Source organism: Falco biarmicus, chromosome 5, assembly GCF_023638135.1.
Source record: "Falco biarmicus isolate bFalBia1 chromosome 5, bFalBia1.pri, whole genome shotgun sequence".
Lineage (NCBI taxonomy): Eukaryota > Metazoa > Chordata > Aves > Falconiformes > Falconidae > Falco > Falco biarmicus.
In genome coordinates this window covers 81,260,731-81,286,834 of record NC_079292.1, presented here as the reverse complement: position 1 = coordinate 81,286,834, position 26,104 = coordinate 81,260,731, and the positions used below count along the sequence as shown (strand labels likewise).

The 26,104-nt window shown below is 36.6% G+C and overlaps 1 protein-coding gene across 6 annotated transcripts in view; it reads right to left on the bottom strand.

Moving 5' to 3' along the window:
* The window catches only part of CCDC91 (coiled-coil domain containing 91), a 150,049-nt gene that overhangs the window by 68,297 nt on the left and 55,648 nt on the right, over window positions 1-26,104 (bottom strand). For all 6 annotated transcript variants that reach the window (XM_056341289.1, XM_056341287.1, XM_056341288.1 and 3 more), the window contains exon 7: window positions 7,858-7,935. In XM_056341289.1, coding sequence (XP_056197264.1) covers window positions 7,858-7,935 — 78 coding nt within the window. The remainder of the gene's footprint in view (window positions 1-7,857; window positions 7,936-26,104) is intronic.

Genomic DNA, 26,104 nt, shown 5'->3' with positions numbered 1-26,104 from the left:
CTCTATTATATGCTTTAGCAATGGTCAAAGAATTAAGTAGTCCTGAAATATAATTAACAGCGCACTACATGGATGGTGGGAACAATAGAGAACTGCATCACTGCGTACATACTAGAGACTGAAAATCTGTACTGCATCCAATCTGAGAAAGAAAAGCTCGAAGGTTAGAAAATAAAAATGATCACAAAATTTTATACTGTGTTTTGTTATGTATAGAGTATTAGATGCTTTACAAAACTTGTCTTCATCCTTCGAAAGGCAAAATTGCAATGATTATGGTTTCACTAAAACCATAGCTCAGACATTCCAGCCCATTTTTAATACAAACCTATTTCTGCAACCCTAGTGCATATTGTCTTCATTCTACTGACAATAGAAACCACAACTGCTTGCCCAGAACAGGATTTATTGCATGGCAAAAAGCTAGAATTTATAAGAATTCTTCTTGAATTATATAGCCAAAATATAGACTGCTATCCCCAAATTCATCCCAACTTCCCTAACACTCATAAATTGGCAAATCTCTTCTTTCTCTCAATGTCATATTTTATAGGAGAGATTTAAAAAGTAGTCAGACAAAAAAAAAAAAAAAAAAAAAAAAAAAAGAGGAAAAAAAGAACTGGGTTTACTATCCTCTCTCATCTCTTCTGAAAAACAGTATAAAAGCACTTCCAATCTGTGCAAAAACCAGGCTTCTTAGATGGGTAGCATTGTTTGAAATTGTTAAACAAACTCACATGAAACATCGGTATGTAACATGCATCATGATGTACAGGCTGCTCCATAATGTTCTGTAATGTTATTTAAAAGCACTGCATCAAAACCCATAGTCACTCCAAAAAGAATATCCTCTTTGGTTTCTTTCCCGTGCTCAAGCATCATTGACTTGCTTAAGTAACTAAATACAAGTCAGTATAAGAAACATCATCTTTACCTCAGAACTGCTGAGTCAGGATGGCCAAAACAAGTTATCTTTAAAAATAAAGTTACCTAGTAACACTACCATACTACTTCAAACATATTAAATACGAGCATTAATTTCAGCAATAGTATGTAAGAGCTTCCATGCTTTGTAGCACTAGACAGTGATTCATCTAATTCAGCATCCTGTCTCCACCATTACTTAATTTCTATTGCTTTATTTAAGGGCAAACTATAATTAACCAATTATTGAATTATAGAGCAGAGCAGAGGACACAATCAAAATTCTTTCCTGACCCTTGGAGAAGATACATTAACTCAATAAAATGTCCTATTTGACTGGTTGTGTTGTAACTATGATACTAGCTAGTACACATACTTTATAAATATAGCTATTTAGAAATTTTTGAAAATTTCTTTTTCAACAGAATCCACCTTACCCACTTCAGCCCAAGATACTGCATATGTTCACGATCAGGCTATTTTTAGGTAAGCCTCTCTAAGTGAAAATGGAACACATCCATTTAGGTACTATGGAATAAATGTTTTTGTTTTTGTTTTTTTTTTTACAAGTGAATATTAACCAAAATGAAAGCAATTAAACTCCTGCTTAAGTCAGAGTCAACTTGCAATTTACATTGAAGTAGGTTCTAAATGAAATAAAACATTGAGTTTAATTTCCTGAATTGTTTACACTCATAGTGTGCTACCAAAGCTTTAAACAAAGCTTGTGCTGTGAAATTTTATGTATCAAATCAAAAAGTATTTCCTCACAAGCTATTCTTTGCAAAAGGTCAACACATTTAGATGTGCAACAAGGTATGAAGAAGCTGCACGGTTTCACTAACCACTGTTTTGTTTACAGCGTGACCTGGTTTTTAGTCAGGTGTTTCAAAGACACAATGTAAAAGACATTTGAAACAAATACAAGAATAGGGCATGTTTATAATAAAGTGGTATAACAACTTCAGTTTCATTTTCAACTGATTTTGGTATACCAGTAATGATCTACTACTTACAGTTTGAATACTACGCCCAGTTTATCTAGGTATCTCGGTTTTACTGGTATGTGAGGTTTAATTTATTTTCCACAAAACACTGTTCTCCCAGACTCCTGCCAGAAACAAACTGCAAAGTCACTTTTAATCAAACCTTTCAATTATTACAACATTTAACACGGTATTTACTGTCCTATAGTCAGAACGACATATAAAAGGTCACCCTTACTAAAAATGGAGGGAGAGATACCTTGTAATTTTTAGTTACTTTTAAATATTGAGATGCTTTAATCAATAATAACGTATTTTTGACAGCCAGATCTTCGGAAGATTGAGACCTGATTGTGCCTTGCTTTTATCATAGAATTCCACAGAAAGATTTCTGCATTAGCACCACTGTTGCACGTGAGTCTCCTAAACTGTAAAAATGACAAGGAATCTCTCCTTTTCTGGCCATCAGCTCTTCAGGACAAAACCCAATACTGTATAATATTCAAGGCCCACTTGAATTCTAGTGTGACATAGACATGGACAAGTATAAAAGCTGGAATGGAAATACAAGCCCTTGCAACAATTTTTTAATTTATCCTTTTATTCATGTGTCAGGCCTTTCTGAGCCAGCATGTCGACTTGGAAACTTAATAAGCTAAGCTGGTGAGAACTGGCCACATTTCAAGAGTTTACCCTCCCCACTAGGGATAAACTATGTCTACAAAAAGATATCCTGATTCTAAATTAACATCTTTTGTAATTAAGTCTTTTAAACTTTCCTTTGTTTATTAGGGGGTAACCTTTCAGTTCAGAGGTCTATTATTGACACAAATGTTTTTGAAAGACAGCTTGATGGCCTCCACATATTTTGTACTTTGCAAATCGGTTTGTTCTTACATTCTGGAAAGCTGAAAAAAACCCAACTACCTAACACTGAAAACTGACAGACAAACCTGTCAGTGTAGGAACGGCTGGAAAGGATGTTGAAGTTAATTTCCATAACAGGAAACACACAAGGCTTCTAAAAGACTAATAATTGCATAAAATAATCTAAGTCAATAAATACCATCAAATAAATACACCTGCCTGTAACCTCATATTCCTTAAACCTTACATTAAAGGATATTTTATATGGTGAGAAATATAAACAAAACAGATTAAAAATCTTAACTCGTTTATTTACATAACTATGAAAATTTTGGAAGAAAAGCTTGATTAAACAAGCAGAAGAAAAATCCTTATGTTGCTTGAGGTAAATATCTTAAAATATGGCATGATCCCACAAGCATTATTTCCAAGATCTACATTTACTTTTCTTTACTATAGTTAATTACCAGGGATAAAAGCTTAAAAAAATAATGACATGAAAGACAGAAATTAAAATAAAATAGGTAAACATAAGGGGAAATGGCCTACACAGAACACTAAGTTATTTTTTTATTTGTTTCCCCATTTTTTTAATACAAATTTCATGACTGTGTTGGATGGTTTATTTCATGAAAGGAAGATAAGAATGTGAGATGCTTAACAATGGCCAAGGTTTTTGAGGGTTTGTGCTACAAAGTGTCTAATGGTCTCTGTTTACAGATTACCCGGCACATTTGGCAAGCTAATATTCCATAGACAACTGCAATAATTCTAAGGGCTTTGGTACATTCAGGTCCTTGAAATTAGATCATATAGTATTTGACTTCTGTAAGCTCCGTTCAACACTTGCCATATTAAAAAGGACCAGTCAACAAGGGTTGTTGTCACAACCAAGGGTAGAAATTGAAAGGGTTTGGTCTTCAGCTTGAGTGCCTGGCCTGCCTGGGGACAACATACTAATGCAAGATCAACATGGAGAAATATTGTCCCTTCTACAACAAGTGGTTCCCCCAAATACAGGAGAGCGATTATCAGAAAGTGTAACCCATTTTCAAGCACAGAAAGATACAACATAAAGACTGCTGCAGTAAGTCTGCGAGGAGTAACAATTAGCCCTAAATGTAAAAAATATGTGAGCTTTTGGTTACAAAGTTGGTGAACTTGTAGATAGAAGTGAAAAAATGGCAACTCTTTTCCTTGTATGCCAAAAGAAAGGCACTTTCACAAATCTACCAGTTTGAAGACTTACCTGTGCCAGCAATACAGAAAAGACAAGTAGTCAACGCCTTTCCATTGTTGTTCAACCCAGAGTTTCAATACCTAATTTAGAGGATTTGATCTTGAGGGATTGTGGGGATTATTTTCTGGGACTAATGATGAACGGTTCATATTTTTACATAGCTATCCTTAAAACACACACACACACAAATGTTGTGCATGACATTCACTGATGCTACAACTGTGCTTGGAGTGGCATTCCATAATTATGATCGGCTGGCACCATATAGGATTAGTCACAATTCCAACAGTCATAACTGCAACAAAACCTAATTTGGGTCACAAGCAAGCACTTGATTGGAATACTCTGCATCACTTTGTTTTATTAAAGCCCAAGGAATGCAAAACAGGACAATTTCATTGTAAGAAAGATTTTCCTTCCTATGCCTTTTAAACAACTCAGTAGACGTTTAAGTGAATCTCCACGCTCAAGGTAATTTGAGGATTAATTAGATAGTACTTACAACATCCACTGAAAATGGAAATAATTTCTGCATATAAATGATATGCATTAGTGTAACAATTTAAATCCTAAAGAAGATATATTTCAGCACAAAATTAACATGGCCAATCATAAGTGAATTAAAAGAGTCAGTGAATTTCACAATTCTGTATTTCACTAAAAGGACTAATCAGATTTACTTTACATTCTTAAAAAAATGCTATATGTAGGACTCCTCATTTGTTTATCTGACTACTAACTGCCAACATGTCTGACAGGTATAAAATTCCTAAAGGTATGAGTAGTTAAGAAGTCCCCAAAATGTAAAATACTACTTTTATAATTACAAAACCACATCTGATTCATTTACTTAAGAAAAAAAAAAATTAACCCTGTTCCATATTGAAATATTAACCATGAATTAATGTTTTACAAGAATCTATGAGATTATTTTTTCAAACGAAACTACAGAACAGTTTTTGCCTTCACTGAACTCTGTTGATTCACTGTTATAACTTTTTGTTTAAGTACACAGTAAAGGGTTACTAGAAAGGTATTTAAGCTATAAAAAACCAAAATAAGATATTTTTTTTTAAACCTAGTAACCTTTTTTTTTTTTTTTTTTTTCCAGTTTTCCTGTTACCCTGAAAAATAACACACTGCTTGTTTGCATAGAAGGTTGGCTACAGTATTTTATTTGGAGGCTGGTACATCTGATGTCAATTCTCCTCAGAGTACTGTGATCTCATTGACAAAAATATGCCAACTAACCACATGAGGCAACAGGTAAGCTTGTGGGAAGTATGTTCATGCCATAGTTCCCTGATATTAAAGAATGCCTTTATATAACTTGACTATAAACATCTGATGAGAAATAATATGCTAAATATAAATATTAATTAGAATCACAGTATTAGTATTCAATTAAATCCCTAATCTTCTGTGCCAAATCATATAAACTGATAAACACAGATCTTCTTTTCTAGATGGCATATCAGATCTTCCCAGCTGCTGTAGACTCACAAAATATTTTCCAAAAATCAATGTGGCACGAGTATATTCTTTTACCCAACAATACCTGAAAAAATTATTCCTTAAAAGGGACAACATCATCCATGCAAAATTCTCCTTTAGCTCACATAAAGGCATTAAAATGGTGAAAAAATTGTATCTAGAAAATATTTAAATTTTTCGCTCCATACTATAAAATTGTTGCATTTCACAGTTTGTTTATATTTTCAGAAATACAAAGAAGGAAACATAAGTACAGCAATTACCAATAGCTCGCCAGGTTTTTCAAAATATAAGTTCACACAGAAACAGCAAGCTAGTTTATATGCATCTGGCACAAAACAGAAATGAAAAGTACTGATATACGTTATGTTCAGTGGCCCATCCAAAGTGAGACAGTCCAAAGAAAATTCCCATTTGAGAACTTCTATTGCAAAGTGGTTCTCAAAGCAGTAAGGGAAAAGAAACAGTAATTCTCCTCCAGAAGTGAAATGAAGGAGGTATGGAGAAATGGGACATCACCAGTGGCCATGCTGAGCTTTTCTCAGGAATGGAAACTTTTTTCTGGATAGGTTCCCTTTAAATTAGTGTAAGTTGTATTGATGAGACAGACTTATTTCTACAGGGAGTCCAATTTTGATATTAGCTAGAATACTACTAACAGTTATTAGCAAAATTATTAAAATACTTTCTTATTATGAATCGTTGCAAACATGTACGATGACTAGAATTACTTTATACTTTTTTGCAGCCTATGACATGGGCTGCCTTCAAGCAGAGGGTCCTAAAAGCATCATCAGGTCTCCTCCAGAGTGGTGCTTTCTCAGACCTGGAATTTAGTAGCCTGCCTTACATATAAGGAACAGTCTACGAGCCCCACAGAATCTAACTAAAACCCCAATTTTGCACAATATTAAGATCCCAAATTTTGCAGCAGACTTGGAATCTGGCACAGACAGTTCTCTTTGAGCTGCAGATCCTGAGACCACCAGAAAGAAGCATACATCACAAGTAAGTTTCAGGTATTTCCTAAAACCAAACCAACCAACCTGCCTACGTTCACCCACAAAGTATTGCAGGCTTCTTAACCAGCAGGTCTTAGACTCAGGCTTTCAGCTTATTACCTGAATCCCAAGACCCGACTTCAATCCTATTCTTCTTACCTTGTCAGTTCCATTCCAACCCTAATAACATTGGAAAAATTTCATTACATCCCTTGAGGCAAATTTGTGCTTAAGTGTAAAAAGATCTAATGAACAATGGATTGGACAGTCGTACCTCCATAAGCAGCTCTACAAGGAGTCTGCAAAGATATGAGACAATTCCTTATACACATTTGCACCAGCATCAATCATGTAAGCACTGGCATGGGGCACCTTAGCCTTGTGTTCAGTTCATCCCCCAGTGCCAGCTCTGTTGACTGTGGCCCGAGCACTCACATTTTAGGATGGACTGCTAACAAGACGATGCTGTGACATTTCATATCTCATTACCAAGGGAAACCTCACTCCCGCTGTCTCTGGCAATCCTGCTTCCAGCAAGTTTAAACCATTCTGCAGTTGGGTCTTCCTGCCCTCTATGCCAGATCATTCCTTGGGCATGAATTACCATTGTTGAACAGTTACAGTCTGAATTTCCCCTTCAATAACCACGCTGTCAAATTTGTGTTCCCAGCTCACAGTTGCATGCCAGGTCTTATATCTCCCTTCTCATTTTCAAAAATAGTCTTCTTTTCCATTTCCCATTATCAGGGTTGTTTTTTTCCCTGCCAGATCTTCTTTACCTCCTTAAGTCTAATTAGTATTCTTAGCTTTACCTACTCCTTCTCCTAACGTGGTTCAGGTTTTGTCCTCTGTGCATTTCTTACTAGAAAGTTTCCATAACAGTACAAAAGACACAGATTTATCCTCCATGGCAAGATCCAGTACTTTCATCTTATCAGCTGGGAGGAACTAGGAACAACATGAGAGAAGAATTAGAGATTCAACCTTATTTCATATTTAACTTCTTCACTTAGTGCTGTGGAAATAAAAACCTGCTGAATTGCTCTGTGATGCTGCTTTTCTGCAGCAAACTCAAACCAAAAGTTTACCACAATTAACTGAGCATTTTTTTTTGTTCACGTTTTAAGTTTATCTTAAGTTTCCCAAAGTGCAAAATGAGAAAACATGCCATGCAAAATTTCAGGCTAAACAGTCTAAATTGGAAGCAAGAGAAAAGACAGACTTAAAGTGAAAGACATTGAGCAACCAGCACAATCAGTACCAAAAAGGCTGCCTGTAGTGCACTTATTATATACTATTACAACAATATAATTTAGAAATTGTGTTATCTTGGCAACTCATTTACCTTGAATTCTTCAACAATAATACTCAAGGCTTCATGTCCAGCTTTCCTCATGTCTTCTAACTCCTGCTTATGCTTGTCCTGTACAAAAACATGTGGAAAGTTTATATATAACATAGGCACTCAACATAACTATTTTAATTAGGGGAGTAAAGACCAATTATTTTCTTCATTTTGAGTAACTTTTATGAAGAAATGCACACATCTTATATTGAGCATATATATGATACCTGACAAGCCAAGTTAGTCCTACTATTAAACATATTTTTATTTCTTTATTTTATTAGTCCCCAGATATTTCTCAATGGTTCTCCAATTTTTTTTAAGTTTTTCTTTGATGCTCTGATTTTTCTGGTTTCTTGGTATACCTGTGGGTGGCAGGACTTCCAAACCACTCTTTTAGTAAAAGTTATTTACTGCCTGTATTAATAAAAATGTTGAGATGGATGAGTATCAGATTCAGCTTCCTCAGAAAAGCACACTCTTCTCCTACTCATTACATAGCTCCTTTTTTATCTTTCCTTAATTCTTAAGTTTCCCAGGAAAGTGTTCCTCATAAGAACATCCTGAATATGTTTTTCAAACAAAGCTGTACTGTTCAGTTTTTATTTTATTCACTGTATCATGTGGAAGTAAAATGGACAGGAACATTCTAATATTTTTGCCTTTACATAAAAATGGTCGCCTGTGGTTTGCTATCTTAGTCTGCAATGTGAACACCTCATTAAATTCTCATCAGCATTTCATGCCTATCAGGGAGCAGCACCACTTTTCCAAATCAGAAATTGGTAAGTATTAAAAACTTTCCCTCCTCCCTCCTTCTTTGCTTCAGGGATCTGTTCTTAAATAAGCTAGTGCAGCAGGTCACAGGTGCTTTAAATCACCTGGGGAAACTGGTGCAGAGAGCAGAGAAGCATTCATCACAAATATTACCTTGCAGTGATTACAGGGCAAGACCATGCAAAACTTACACTACATATTAACTAATTTTTTTGGATGTAATTCAAGTTGAGATTAATTAATAAAATTATATGTTTTCTAAGATCTGTATGTTTGAAATAAGGAAAACCTAGCATCTAACAAAGCATGTTCAATTTTATTATGAAAGGCGATATAACACCATTAAAATTAATTGGTCTGTAACTCTGTATTTGATTAGAAGCTGAAAGGACCACCTTAGCAAAAAGTTTGAAATTATAGCTATAAAAACTTATCATTGGCCCAAAAATAATGAGACATTCAGATTCTCTTGAATAGAACTGGGGGTGTTGTGAAGGCGTGCAAGAACAACTGATATGAAGCAGAAGAATTGAAGATGGAAATATTTGGATGTGTAAATAAACTACTACGTCAGATAACAATGCACAACATCTGGGCACATCAGTTTAATCACATTGTGATAGATAGGTGTCATTGACACCACAAAGTAGTTCAAGTCCGATGTTATAGATGTTTAAAAACAAAACGCCCAAAACTGAGCTAGAAATATTTTTGCAGTATAAAATTACAGAATTGATATAAGGAAGAAAAATGTGATCCAGTGCTTAACTCCAAAACTTCACAAATGCTTAACAAATATCTTCCCTGTGAAAAGCAAAAATGGCAGGGGTCTGTGTGTGTGAGAGAGAGAGAGAGAGAGAAACATGTAATTACTATAGTAACTTACCTTGGATTGACAAATATGAAAAAAGAATTATATAGAAAGAGTAAGCTAATGGTCATTAATTATGCTAGCTGAAAACAACCCAAAACAAAACCAAAACCGAAGAGAATGTATTCCATGTTGAGGAAAGTTAAAAGTAAGATTCCCATCTAAGATCTGTCAGAATCACCTTGAACGTAAGAGTGAGACATCATGGATGAAGCGTGTTGACCGAGCAAGCAGCATATTTCATTCTACTAAGTACAACGCCTCTCGCTAGCATTACCATGCAAATCAAGACACAAAGCAAAAAAAAAAACCAACAACGCAGTTTGTCCTCTTACAATAAGCCTCTCAGTTTTTTCAGTTAGTGACTTGTTCTAAGTCATGTACTAAATGTGAACTGGTAACACAAGCTGAAGCATCAACACCAAAGTATAACTCCCAACATGAAGATTCATTCCATCCACTACATTTCAGAGTACATACTTCCTTAAAATAACTCCTAAAGTATGAAAAAGTCATTAGTAAAGAACTAATAGTAAGGCATCAGTTTTGCTTGGTTCAGGTCTAGCAATTTCAAGAACAGAGGTAGAAGAGGAAATGAAAGGCCACAAGCACACAGATGAAAAGTTTAAGGTCACTTTGCAACGCTCCCTCAAAGCAAGGGTTTCATCTAATCTGATGAACACTACACTTCCTTTTTCTCTATTTGCAATATTTTTCAGCAAAGACAGCAGGCCTTTAAGTTTATTTCTTTTAACTTGTAAGGGTGCATTTCAATTCTTTTGAGGATGGCTGGCCTTTTCTTCTGAAACTGTAAAATAGTGTTTCAAAAGCTTATATCACTCAAAGGAATGTGTGCTTAGTCCTTGTATATCCAATAAGAAGACCCAAAGTCACTTCGAGGAACACATTTTGTAAGTGTAGGCATTGATTTACTGTCTAACAATGAAGACAGCCAAATCATGAAACTCCGGAAGTTTGATCTATGAGCACAACAGAAACATTCCAAGAACAGTAGCATACTCATTTGATGAAAAACAGTCATGTTATTTCTTCACAAATCTTCAATAAAATGTGTACTTTCCATATGAAAATGAGTTTAATGAAGGGACATAACTACCCTCAGAATTATGACTCTGCTTGTAAGAAAAAAAAAGGGAAGCTCTATGAAAGATTTTGAATGGTATAGACCTGAAATTAAAATGTAATATTCCGATATACTACAAAAGAGAGAATATTGTGTTTTCCAGCTCTTGTAGAATCCCCCTGCATGGTTTGCATGACTTCAGAGTGGTTTTTAAAGAAAGTTGCTGTTCCCTTCCTTTATTTAATAAATGCTTTTAAGAAAGGAAGCAAACATGAGTTGAGAAGTTCGAAATTTAAGTAAAATCATCTTCAGAGGACCTTCACTGCCTCTCCTTGTGCATTGTGATGGAGAGAATCTCACACCAGAATGCTGACAGAGATTAAACGTAAACTTGGAAGACAGAGGATTTTTGTCATCAAAATCTTGACAGTCATTCCAGAGAGCATGAAGCATTCTTTGTGAACACAGTGTGAAAGTAAAAGGCAACTCGGGGTTCACCAATGTTTCATTTTTTCCTGTTTTGTGACTCTTACATGAGGAAACATGTAATTGTGAACAATTTATTCATAAGAATACATGCTTTAACACTACCAAATGTATGTGCCTTCAGAAATATATCAAATAAAACTTGGATGATAAGGACAAGAGAACAGGATTGAACTTTGAAAGTTGTCTTCCAAACTAAAACCCAAGTAACTCCCCTTTTCTTCCGTTAGACCCCTGTGAATCAAACTACTCTGTAGAGGCAGATGGATCCAAATGCCTCGTAAGCTTCTGAGAGGTGGGGTTCCCAAGGACACACTGGGCAGAAAAGCCTTCTGAAGCGACTGTGGCAGCGGGAAAGTTTACTGACCACCCGCCATCCAGCTGCTTGTCACTGCCTGCCAACTGCATTTGCAGTTCTTTTAGATCTTTTAGCTGAATTGCTTCCTAAATAATTTCAGTCTCACTGAACCATTGTTAGCATAAACAGTTTAAACAGGGTTCTTTGATGACACAGCATTTGAACAGAAAGCAAGGGCATGTGTTCATGCACACTGGGAACCATAAGGGTAACACTTCTTGCAGGACTATGTAAGATCCACAGTGAGAGAATCCTTCTGATGGAGGAAGAAGAGAGAGTAAAGACCTGAAACTTATTTTGTTATATTTAATTACCCTTGATTAAAAAAAAGTTGATACATTTTTCCGCTAACTTTCAAAGAGGCAGACTGTCTTGAAGTGGTGGGGAAAAATGTATGCCACCCACAGACTCCCTACTAACCTTCCATTCTAGGACGCCTGCATATCACACATATTGTAACAGCAATAAGTGAAAGCATATACAAAAAATGAAGAAAAAGATACACTCAATCTCACTTTCTTCTCATCTAATTCAAAGCAACCGCAGTTCTCATTATCAAAAACGGATGCTCAGAAAAAATATTTTGTGTAGTGCTCCTAATACATATGGAAAACAGCATCAGAAAAAAAAAAAAAGAGACTTGAAACTGAAAATTAGGGTCACCAAACACAGCCACCTGAAAAGGAAGCAAATGGCTACATATCAAAACATCTTTTGATAAAAATCAGCCCACAACAGTAAACACCACAGCAATTTCACAATCCCACTTCTATAGTGGGTGTAACTAACACCAAAAAAACACCAAAGTTACTGAAATAACTGAAAAAAAATATCGTGCCTATTGAATTTATGACATTTACTCCATGGTTGTTCCCCCCCCCCCTACTGACTATTCTCTTGTGATCAGAGCAAAAGAAATTTAATTTCTTACTCTTTTTTTATTAGGTTATCAATAATCACCATTTATAACATTAAAAAATATCAAAGTAGTAACACACAAATAAAGCAAAAGCCAATACTGCAAAGAAGCACTATGAGATCACATTCATACGCAGAAAAAATGATAGAAAAAATAAAATCAATTCAGGAAAAGATCCTAAATTTTCACCCATGTAAACAAATTATCAAATAAGCTCCATAAAATAAAATCCTTTACTTTGAGTTCAACTGGTATTATGTACTTTTTACATTTTACAATGTAATTCATAAACCCCGTTTAAAAAAAGTCAGGAAAAATGAGCCAATAAAATGGTAAGTTAACTAACTAAAGCACCCACGTTTTAACTGTACAAATGTTTTTGTAACAGCTGTTGAGAGTCTTATGTTACTATACATAACATGAAAAATAGTTATCTGATTTGATGCTGACAACCTATCTACTGTAAGGCTGTTGTATCTTCAGAATTAGCTGCAAGTCCGAGCCAACATCTTAGCAAGTGATGTACTCTCTTACCTCCTCATTTCTGTACTAATGCAAAAAGGCAAACTGTAGTTCCCTGCAGGCAACCAGGTTAGAAGACTCTTCAAAACCATCTTACACAGTTTTGCTGCATACAATTACATCATTAGAAGACTCTTCAAAATGGACTCAATTCCTCCATTACATCAAGAGTTTCCTCTCCACAAAAATTATCAGCTCTTTTTTCTTTAAAGCATCATTTAAAAAAAAAACCAAAAAACATTTAGTATCACAATAATTCTGTTACGGAACCGGTAACTTCTCATTTGATGGTATACATTTGCTCCAATTCACCCAAGTACGGAGAAAGAAATATTACTGACTACAACAGAAAAAAATGACTGGAAAAATGAGTTAGCACGATGAGAATCAGTCTATAATGGCTAATTAACATACACACTAGAGTGTGCTATTGTATATAAAATACAGATTGGTTGCTATTTCTGTTCATGTGAAATAAGAATAATGAGCTCTCCAGAACTAAGACATAGGACTGCCTCCAGGTCTATAGCAAACCAAGTATTTTCACTTTTGTCATATCACCAACATTCTAGTGAAAGATGCAGTTGAGAACCCAAAGATAAGGACAAACATTTTTATAGAAGGAATGAAAAAAATCAGATTTCCCTATATAACCAATAGAATATGCAGTATGCACAACCTTGAGCTCACTACAGGAACCAAGGAGATACCGTCATTTATTTTATTATTATTAAATATCATTGCTACCTGGAGTATCCAACAACAGAAGACTTTAAGTGAATAATGAAGTGAGAACTTACATGAGCAACTTCCTAATATAGTGGTGAGAACATTTCCTGCTGAGTTAGAACTGAGCTGAGCCAGAGTGAAGTGAGTGCGAATGGACCCGTCTGCTGGGAGACATTATGACTGATTGAATGTGAAAAACTATGTAAAGGAAATAGTATGGAAGAGCTGTACATGCCCAAAACTGAAACATAATTCTAGTTCCCATACCACATGTAACTAAACTCTCCAAGTATTTGCAGCATATAACTCCATAAGCATGGATCTCTACCCTGTCACATTTAAGCCATTAATATTTTGTGAAGAGCAACTATAGTTTATATCTGCTATTTATTCTACAGGATGTAAATACAGAGACTCTCTACTGAGGAGGACATTAAACAAGAAAAACAAGAGCTAATGCTTGTGCAGAACAATCTGTTAATTAATACTGAGGGGTTTTAGTATTAATATATATTTTGCTATCAAAACTGTATAATACAGTAAAAAGCACAGTATGTTTGACTCAGCCATTTTCTAAACCATTATATAGATACTTCCTTGGGATGGAGCTACACTGTGCCAGGGCATCTTATGCCACTGATGCTTTTCTACTTCCCCACGTACTCTGAATGATGGGACGTAATAGCAAGACAAAGAAGACAGACAAACAGGAGAACAATTCCAGGGAAGCTGAAAGAAGAGAACACTTCCATTAAACAACACAGTAAGCATGAAAGGAATTCTTACCTTCATTAGGACATTCTCATGTCTTTTATCTCAAAAGCATCAGTCTTCACATTAAATTAAATTCCACCATTGTTCATAAAGAACAAAATATTAACTTGGAAAGTGTTGCCAGCTGTCATCCATAGCTATCGATACTGAAGCAAGTTACAATACCCGACACAATTTTATATACTACATATATTAAAAAATTAGTATTTATGTATTACTCTACCATATGTACTATAGTGCTATATATAAATATGTATGAATAAACTACACAAGAAGAGTTTTCCTTCTTTCTTTAGATAGGAAACTGACCTGCAGACTGCAAAGAGACAAAAAAAGACTGCAGAAGATTAGACTAACCCAACGAGTAGGAAGCCAAACAAAACTGCCAGGAGGCCTGCATGGATGAATAAGGAGCTCCTGGCAAAACCCAAACTCAAACCCAAACAAGGAGCATACACACCTTTGAAGCAAGGACATGTAACCTGGGGAGGACTACAGAGACATTGTCCGAGCATGCATGAATGAGGTAAGGAAAGCAAATGCCCAGCTGAAATTGAATCTGGCAAGGGATGTCAAAGACAACAAGAAGGGGGTTTCTATAACTAGAGATGACAAAGGGAAGGCTAGGGAAAACGTGTGCTCACTGCTGAAGGAGATGGTGCTCACAGAGGACACGGAAAAGGTTGTGGTCCTGAATGCAAGAATCAGGAATCCTAAAGACCAGGGGAAAGTCTGGAGTGAGGATGACATATTGCAAGAGGATCATGTCAGCAAACACTTAGGCAAACTGGGCACAATTAAGTGCATGAGGCCTGACAGGATGCACCCACAAGTGCAAGATGTCATTGCAAGGCCCCTCTCGATACTCTTAGACTGATCATGGTGACTGGGAGAAATGTCTCAGAACTCGAGGTAAAAAAATATCACTCCTGTCTTCAAAAGGGCAGGAAAAAAAAAAAACCAAGGAACTACAGGCTGGTAAACCTCACCTCAGTACCTGGGAAAGTGATTGTGCTGGTTTTGTCTGGGGTAGAGTTCACTTCCTTCATAGCAGCTAGTATGGGACTATGTTCTGGATTTGTGCTGAAAACAGTGTCGCTAACACAGGGATGGTTTAGTTCCTGCTGAGCAGTGCTTGCACAGAGCCGAGGGCTTTTCTGCTGCTCACCCCACCCCAGCAGCGAGCAGGCTGGGGGGGGGGCACAGGGAGCTGGGAGGGGACCCAGCTGGGACAGCTGACCCCAACTGGCCAAAGGGATATTCCACACCATATGGCATCATGCTCAGCATATAAAGCCGGGGGAAGGAGGAGGAAGAGGTGGGACGTTCAGACTTAAGGTCTTTGTCTTCCCAAGTAACCATTATGTATGATGGAGCCCTGCTTTCCTGGAGATGCCTGAACACCTGCCTGCTGATGGGTAACTTTTGCTTTACTTATTATATTGGCTTTATGTCAACCCACAAGTTTTTTCCCTTCTGATTCTCTCCCCCATCCCACCAGGGGGGAGTGAGTATGCAGCTGGGTGGTGCTTCATTGCCAGCTGGGGTTAAGCCATGACAGTGATGGAGCAGATAATCCTGGAAACCATCTCAAGGCACCAGAAGGCAGGGAAGTACCAGAAGTAGTCAGCATGGCTTCACCAAGGGGAGGTCATGCTTGACCAACTTTATTACATTCTATTGTGCCATGACTGACTTGGAAGAAGAGGCAAAAGCAGCGGACATTTTCTAGCTGAACTCCAGTAAAGCCTTTGACACTCTCTCCTGCAAGATCCTCATAGAGAAGCTGTTGAAGTATGGGCTGGATAAGCAAAAAGTGAGATGGATTGAAAACTGCCAGGCCCAGAAGTGTGGCAATCAGAAGCCTAAGTCTATAGCTGGAGGCCAGAAACTAGCAGTGTAACCCAGAGGCAAATGCTGGGTCTGATCCTGTTTAAGACCCTCATTAACAATCTACATGATGGGGCAGAGTGTACCCTCAGCAGGTTCGCAGATGACACAAAACTAGGAATAGTGACCAATATGCCAAGACAGTCAGGCTGCCATTTGGAGAGACTCGGCAGGCTGGAGAAACAGCCTGGCAGGAACCTCATGAAGTTCAACAGAGGAAATGCAAAGTCCTGCAGCTGGGGAGGAAAAACCCCATGCACCAGTACATGCGAAGGGGCCACCCAGCTTGGAAGCAGCTTGGCAGAAAAGAACCTGAGGGGTCCCAGTGGACAAGAAGCTGAACGTGACCCAGGAATGTGCCTTTGCCACAAAGGCGGCCAACTGTATCCTGAGCTGCATCAGGCGCCGCTGTTGCCCCAGGTCAAGGAAGGGGATCCTTCCCCCCTGCTCAGCACTGGAGAGGCCACACCTGGAGTATTGTGTCAACCTCTGGGCTCCCCAGTACAAAAAAACCCACACGGAGGTACTGAAGAAAGTCCAAAGGATCAAAAGGATGGTGGGACTGGAGTATCTTTCACAGGAGGAGTAAGAGAAAGCTGGGACTGTTTAACCTAGAGGAGAAGGCTCAGGGAGATCTTACCAATGTATATAAATAGCTGAATGGAGGGTGCAAAGAGATCAAAGCCAGGCTCTCTTCTGCAGAGCAAATGACAGGACAAGAGGCAATGGGCACAAACTGAAACACAGGAGGCTCTATCTGAACACCAGGAAGTGCTTTTTTGTGGTGAGGGTGATCAAGCACTGGTACAGGCTGCCCAGAGAGGTGGTGGAGTCTCCCTTCCTGGAGATATCCAAAAGCTGTCTGGACACGGTCCTGGGCAACTGGCTTTAGGTACCCCTGCCTGAGCAGGGGGGTTGGAGTAAGTGACCTCCAGAGAACCCTTCCAACCTCAGACATTCCATGAACCACAGTCATACTTACCAAGCCCTAATCTACTAGGTATTAACCAAAAGGTTACTTGTTTTTCCTCAAAACTTTTCCACAGAAAGTACTAAAAAGAACTTGCTGTTGTATTACAAAGCAAAGCAGAGTGGAGTGCTGCATATTTATAGACCTATCACATGTGAACTCTTCCAAAGGATCCATTATCTACAGTTCACTACAGCACATATACTATTTTCCAAAATTTATTCTGGATACAACTTTTTATTCCTTGTTTCAAACATACAAAAACTTCAAAACTCACCGTGACCTAGTAAGCAAAACCACCATTTATATTAACAAAACTATAATTGAACTAAAGATACTTTCTGTGCCAAAAATTGTTAACATTTCCATCTGCAGCTTTGTTTACTTCTCAAAGGTTATCAACATACATTTTAGAAATAACTAATTGAAACAATGCATATTGAATTTTCATAGTTGTACTATTCATAAAACATAATGACGTTCATAGAACATTCTAGAGGAGAGCTTGTAGTCTTTTCAAGTATGTTTAAAAACCCAAGATGACTACAAAGACACTTGACTGTCAGTCCAATAGCTTCAAAAGCATGCAGGCAGAAATTCCACTTAAGCATGAATAAAAACTTTTTAAGATTTAATTCCAGAAGGTATAAAGTAACAATCATTGTATGTAAAGACTAAGATTAAGATATCTTTGAAATTTCTGCAATGTAATAAAAAAACAAATTGTTTCTTCCTTCCTTATTTCTAGTATAGAAAATAAATTGAAGTATATTGTTTCTTCCTTCCTTATTTCTAGTATAGAAAATAAATTGAAGTATAATGTAAACAATCCTATTTACTACAAAACTCAACAGAAAAAGGTACATTTTTATATCTAAATCTTCTTTTCATTTTCAGTATGTGAACAATTTTCTTTGGCTGCCTCTTGATACAAAGCTCAGAAAGCAAACGATGGTGATATACTTGCCTCTTCTTCCAATATTAACTAGTTTTCTGATTTGTAAATACATTTTGGAATACTAAAAACATTCCAAAGCAGATGGACTGTCTGGAAACCAGCTGATCAACAGCTATTTTCCCATCAAAGTACAAGCAAAGCAGCTCCAGCACAAAGCGGTTGCCATATTTATTCAGGGCTACAAAAGCTTCTCTGTTTGTTTCCTGAAGACAACGGATAAAGGGTATGATGTACAAGTTGAACAAAAATGACAGAACTTGCAGGACAACCGGAGACACAAGTAAATATCTTTTCATCAAGCTGTTGTATCTGTTTTACTAGGTGACAAGAATTTATATCAGAAGACAAAATGAAGAACGGCTTGGGAACCTGAGCATCAGATCAAGGTGTTTCAGATAATACAAATGCCAGGAAAAACAGGTACTGAAGAAAACAGAAAAGCCCTACATAGACTTTCTCATCTGCAGGTTTGCAAGACAAGCTTCTCTTGACCTTGTTGTTTAAGAGAAATAAGGTTTATGAAATAAAAACTGCACACTTGTCAGTTAGACCATATTGCACAACCCAGAATGCAAACTGCATCTGCAACTTACACCACCGTTTTCCTTGCATCCAGAGAACTGCTATCAAATTGTAAGCTTCTACATTAAGTTGCTGGTCATTTGTTTTACATCTCTGGCAAATTCATAAATAATCTAGCACATAGGGGGAAGAAAAAAAATTCAAAGAAACACAAATTACACCTTCACCAGGCACAATAAAAAAGTAAATCAAGAAAGCAGAAGAACTTACTTCTCCATTATTTGAAGAGACTATAGTACTACTGTGGTCGCTGAAGGAAAAGATTTGTCACCTAACCTCAGAAAAATTACATCTGGAAGGAAGCACCTTCCACAGACCAGAAAAAGGTACCCAAATCACAGATACACAGATTTTATAAGTCCTCCTCGCTTCTTATTGTGTATGTCAGGGAACCAGTCATGCAGTTCCACATTCTGGATTTGCTTACTGTGAAACCTCACACAGAACATAGATGTGTTGTATGGTACAAGTTCCTATTGTCACAAGGCAGATGTATTTAAAAGCACCAAACCCGTTATATTTCATAAAACAGTGATTTAAGTTTACAGTAACTGATATTCTGATTAGTTTAACATTTCAAATACTGCATTAATAAGATTTTTGGTTCAGGCATTCCTGGCCCTGCCCTTAATTGCTAATGTCTGGCAATGAGGTAGGCCAGATCAGAGTAAAATATTCCAAACAATTCAGCCTGGGGAGTATTCCCTGGATTTGAGTTATGACTTTACTGACTGGGAGTGGGCTATTTATTTTTCTCAGTTTATGACCACAGTATTAAATCACAAAAATCACACAATCATTCAGGTTGGAAGGGACCTCTGGAGGTCATCTAGTTGAACCTCCTACTGAGAGCAAGATCAACACAGAATTCAGACCAGATAGTCCAGATTCTCGTCCAGTCAGACCTTCAAAGCCTCTGAGGATGGAGGTTTCACAACATCGCTGGGTAAAACATCCCAATGTTTATCTTCATCACAATTTTTTTTTTCTTATATCAAGTTGCAACTTCCCATGTTTCAATTTATCATCATTTCCACTTGTCCTCCTGCTATGCATCTCTGCAGAGCCTGCCTAGCTCCATTTTTCTGACAACCTTGTAGGTATTGGACATCTGCTACTAGGTTCCCCCTAAGCCTTCTCTTCTCCAGGTTGGTCAAGATACACAATTTCCATTGCATTCCTCTCATCCACAGTCTAGGTGTTTCATCACAGAAGGCAATCAGGTTGGTCAGGTATAATTTACGTTTTGGTAAATCCATGTTGGCTATTTCCAATCACCTTCTACATGTGCCCAGAAATGGCTGTCAAGAGCACCTGAGCCATGATTTTTCCAAGGACCAAAAGGCTAGCACACCCCGATCCATACCTCAACCTTCTTTTTTTTTTCCCCCCAATAATCAGACATTCCTCAGTCTCTGAGTCAATACAGAACTCTCCCATAGTGACAGCCAGATCTCCCACCACCTAATTAAACCAGACAGCTCTCCTGAACTCTGGGGTATGAAGCTGCTTGTTTTCATGACAGCCTCACCTGCTCTTCTTCCCTGCCTTTCTAATGAGTTCATATCCATCATCCACACCAGAGATCCAGCCACACAAACTACCCCCGCACACTGCAGTTATTTCAGCAGTATCATAGTTCAGCCTCATCACATGGAGCTCTAGCTCCTCCTGCTTGCTTCCCAGAATGCATGTGTTTGCATATGCACATTTGACATGGGCCCCTAAAAATCGATTTAATTTTTGTGTTGCTTGATGAGCGGGAATGTGGTTTTAGTTATTTCTTTTACCACCTCCCACGTCTCAGGTGACTAAACCCACACTTCTTAAATAGATGTTAAACTCATATGTGAAGAGAAGGAATAAGTCTTGCTTCCCTTTGCAAGCAACACACAAGATGGACAAAAAGAGATGACAGTATTTAGTTCCTAAGTCTGTGTTTAAGAACTCAGCTTGATTAGCAAAGATGATGCCAACCTCTAGTTGCCTGTCATCAATGTGATTCCAGTTGCAGGGTACCTGTGAAAAACAAACAAACAAAAACCCACCAACACTCCCTTCTACCAGAAACCCCCATAGTTCAGGGCCTAGATACAGACCTAGACATTTGAAGAGCATTCCTATGTGAGAACTGTTCCATGCATTTCTTTATTTCTCTATTTCACTTACTGTGAAACACTGATGTCATTGAACTAAAAACAAAACTACTTACTCCAGGGGAGAAAAGTTACATTTCTGGGGTTGGGGTGGGTAGAAAATCTAATTAATCTATTAAAAAGATTATATACTTAATCTATTTTTTCCTCTAATCAAAGAATTCACTTAAATCACCAAAAATCAGTAATTTTTTTTTTTTTTTTTTTTATTTAAGCTAAAACACATCAGATGTAACATTCTGGAAAAGTCAGCAATGATTGATACCACCTTAAGTTACTCATAGGTAACTAAAAGCTATGCTGGGTTTTAATTGGTTTTGGGTTTGTGGTTTTTCTTTCTTTAAATTTAATTGCAAATTGAAAAACACATAGACCTGGTAGTTTTTTAAAATTACTTATCATCAAACTATGTCATCTAATCCATTTTTTTAAATGTTACTACTGTAGAAATTGACCACAAAAGGCAAATGGATTCATACAGATAAATATTCAAAACTTCTATAATCTATAGTGAAAACAACAAAAATAGACAATATATTCTACTTTTCAAAGGAGAGGAATAAACCTCAAGAATCTTGACAGTGAAGTGGCTGTTTTATTTATTTTACACACTCCGTTTAGTTCTCAATTTTGATGATATCAAAGCTTTAAAAAGAAATTGTAAGAAAGATTCTTTGGGAAAAATACCATTTCTTTTGCAAGAAGTCAATCTTTTTAAAAGCAAACGAGCAGAGTATTAATCGAGGGATAAAACATGACATTGGGAACAATAGAAGAAAAAAAATATTTAAGTCAAATCTGGCTTTCAGCTGAAACTTTCATTCACTTCAGTTGAAGCTGTATGTGAATACGCAAAGAACATTCCCACTATAGGAAGTCTGCAACAGGAAAAGAATTGGGGGAAAAAAAACCCCAAAACTTGCCTAGCAACCTCTCTCCTGCCCAAAGAAGGAATAGAGATTAAGTGACAAGAACAGAATTAACATGGATAAAATTTAATTTTTGTCTTCTTAGAGTTTTTAATTTTCCCATTGTCTCAGTTTGAGAACTGCACTCCTGTCCAAGACTTGCACATGCATACCTTTGAGGCAGTGACTGACTTTTCCATTACTGTATCTAACACTCATTCATTCTCTAGATCTTTTTCATTTTGCCATTATATTGTTTCTTGAATACACTCTTCCCACCCACACCACCATCCTTCCCTCCAACAACAGTAAAACCATGGTTCTCATCTTTGAAATTTTTTCTTTGGACAACAGTAACTCTCTCCATAGCTCTGTTCTTTAATCTATTCAATATGCTGCAGTTTAAAAACAAAAACTCCACCAAAAAACCCACCCAAACCCACATAGATGGGGGGGAAGGGGGAAACAGAGATCACAGTTTTCCTCCCAAAACATCAAGAGTAGGACAAAATAATAACAGCAAGAAGCCTCCTGTTGCTGAAAAGTCAGAGCGAGAAGTGAAGGGATTCTAACTTGGACACAAATATCACTTCATCCAACTCTACAAACTAAGACCATACATACACCGCCCCTTTCAAGCATCCCTCAGTTCCTTTCTACAAGCCAGCTGGCAAGGATGCAGAAAGAAGCTCATGCTTGCTTTATTGTATAAAATAAATTAAAATGTAAAGATTTTAAAAGGCTGTGGCATTAGGACTGAATTTGACAGAAAGCTTTAGCTGTATTTTAACTTTTTTTGAAACTTTTTGGTATTTTACACTATGTCAGACCTCCCACAAATTGGCTAATCCAGATGCAAAAAATCAGGATTAAGACATATTCTTGTTGTAAGCAGCTCCCCTCTTCACAGGGGCACAAATATTGCTTACAGGCTCTTGGCTAAAGGTCTTCTCAAAAAATGAAAGCAAATCCTGCTGGAATACAGCCTTTCTCAACTGGATGAGTGCAGATTTATTAAGCATATGTAAAGGTATTTAAAAGGCCACATTGAAAAACCTAAAGTAGTGCAGCAGAGATTAAAAATCCAAAATATCAAAAAATGAATAAAGAAGTTGTTTCTTCCTCAGAAAAATATTATTGGGTTTCTATTGTGCAATGGAAGATTCATCAGCTATGGCAGTGATTAGTACATGACAAGATAACTTAATTGGTGGCGACTGAATAGGAATACATTGCAAGTTTATTAAATACTGTCATAGGAATTGCAGCATGTCTCAAAGAGCTGCTACTTTTATTTAATAAATATTCAGTTCTCAAAAACGTGCAAAACAGACAACCTCAATGTAAGATGGGGGAAAAGTGCCACTAGACCCTCATCCATGCGAGAACTATCTCATGAAAATATAATGCAAAATAGGAGATCTCTTCAGACTACTCTTGTAGTCTCTGTTGCAGGATACCTACAACACCCTCTTTCCCCCTGCATGCCAGATGTCCACTGCATCTTTGAATGAATACCAAAAAGGCCAGAATAAGTTTCCTCAGTTAAAACTGTCACTATATTCTTAGTAAATAACAGTATACAAGATCTAAGACCTACTAAATCTAGTTTAAAACAGTAACACTGAATGTGGTGAAGTGATACATGGCTAAATAAGCAATAGGTCCAAGTCCCGTACACGGAAGCACCTCTCACCTCTCCAGCTGGACACAGCTGTGTTCTGGCTGGTCACCAGGGGATTCCGTGCAGGTCATGGAATTCCCAGGTGGCAGAGATACGATCACACTCCATATGAAACCCTGGAATTGTTCTCCCCTGGTGACCAAAATTAGATTTGTCTCTGCTCACAAGGGGCAAGTTCCCAGATGAAGCCAATTCAATGGAAATCATAATATTGAAAAATACCTGATAAACACTGGAAGACTCAAGGAAGGAAGGAGAGCACAATCTCCCTAGAAGCAGCTAACTTATCATGATCTAGTAGATTTTCTTGAGTTCAAGCTGAAGCATTTAGCACAACTCACTATTAAAACCATCAATGAAAATTGCAACTGCTATATAAAAATAAAAAGCATAAGACTAAATATTCCTTAATGGACACAAGCATCAAGTCTCTGTTTACTTACAAAATAAGTAATTGCAAAATTTACATTATCGTAGAACTGTAATAACAAGGATATCTTCTTAGAGTTCTAAGTAGTAGTCGCTAAATAGCACAAAGAGTTTGTTGCTTCTGGGTTTGGAGGGGTTTGGGGTATGGTTTTTGGGTTTGGGTTTTTTTTGAAACATTTTGTTTTAAACCCAAAAATACTGGTGCCACAAAAGCAGGCAACAAACTGAAAAGCTGGCGGAAACCACGGTTTAGTTCACAAAGATGGAAATGGGCATTTCCTTTTCTCCTTTATTACTAACAGAAATGCTCTTCGCTCATAAAAATTCTTTCCAATTATACAGTTTGAATACAAGGGAGATCCAGAATACTTTTCCTTATTTCTTGCTTATGAGCTCAAACCACAATTTTCCTTCTTAGCCTCTCTGAAGTTTCCTAGCCTTATTCCAAAGTCTTTACCTAGAAGACTAATTGAAATTTGCATTTCAGCGACACACTTGCTCCTTTCCATATACTTATCTCAAAACTCAGACTACACCCTCAGCCCTTTGAAAACCTAGCACAGGAGCTTGGATCGTTTTCCCTACATAAAAAGGAACTACATTAAGTGCAGAATTACTAGCTGAAATTATTCTTATTATAGAAATAAATATTATAATAGATGAAGAAATTAAAAAATGCTCAGTCCTTTATCATTGTATCTTGGATTATTTTTTAAGCATTAATCAGATTTGCATTTATTTCTGGAAATTAACATTGATCATCCTAAACAATTATTTGCCTGAGGATGCTTAAATTTGCAATGCATATCCAAAACCAAAATACTGTCTGTTTAGCAATACATTTGAGTAATAGGTCTATTTTTAGGGAACTGCATAGGATTAGGGAAGACTGTTTTATCTCAACATCTTTCAGGTTTAAGAACAGATGTTCTAGTTTTCATTAGCATCATTTTTCTTTAAATGATAAAACTTTAGCCAAGAAAAGTATAAAAGAGTTCTCAGTAGTTTAAGCACATGATTATTTTAAATGTCACATGCAGCTCTGGAGCCTTTAAGCCTTTAATGAGGAAAAAAATTCTACAAGTCTCAGCAACACAACATGGGGTGGGTTTTTTTTGTTGTTGTTGTTTCTTCAGGTATTTTTATTTTTTTGTTTTTTTTAAGAACAATGACAGGGAGGTAATTAAAAGTAATTATTGTTCACTAGTTATCTACAAGCAGTACCAAAAATAATCAGTTAAGAATATACACTTTAAAACTGCTTTAACCTTATAAACAAATCATTTTTATTTGAAGAAAAAAAAATAGAACGGCAATTGTATGGTATATATGTTATGCTGGTATATAATTAGAGCTGACTTTTACCTTCCTCTATCTCCTCTACCGCCCAATCATTATTTTACCTTTTAAAGTTTCTCATAATCAGATGGTGGTCTTAAAACCTTGATGATATTAAGTTGCTACATTTATATTCTATTGTGATTATTTCAATGACTAATCTTTTACCACTCTAACTGCTTTCCCAATATCAGGAGCTCTACAGAAATGAGCTGTTACACACCTTTGTAGCAGTTTACTACACTACTTATTTGTTGAAATTAAGGTGCTACGCATTTTGCCTACATTTTTAAATTTTGGCAGTTTACTCAAGTAAAAAAAACCTAAATCTTAAAGGCATAATTAATAACGAAGTTTTCAAGTAAACAGAGAATGCATGAATAAATTTGACTTTGACATGTAAGTCATGAGTTTTTCTTAGTTATGTATTAACCTCCAGTGTATGAATTAATAAATTAGAATACTTTATAGAAATAAAGTTGTTTAATACTTGACAAATTATATATTTCAACTGATCAAACTGTTCCAGCATCAAGTGTGTACTATATACAAATGAAATTTAACACAGATTGAAGAAGTAAATTTAAAGGTGTTTAAGTAATAGGTTAATTAGGCAATAAAATTTTCAGCAGGTAGTAAACTATATTCTGCAGTCATTCGTAGTTTATTAATGAACTATGAACCAAAGAAGATGATTTAGCAGTTAAAGGGCAATGAAGGAGCAATTCTTCAAAACCGTTCCCAAAATATCATACTAATATTTGCTGTACATCTTATTTCTCCCAAGTATATAAACATGAAATACAAAAATG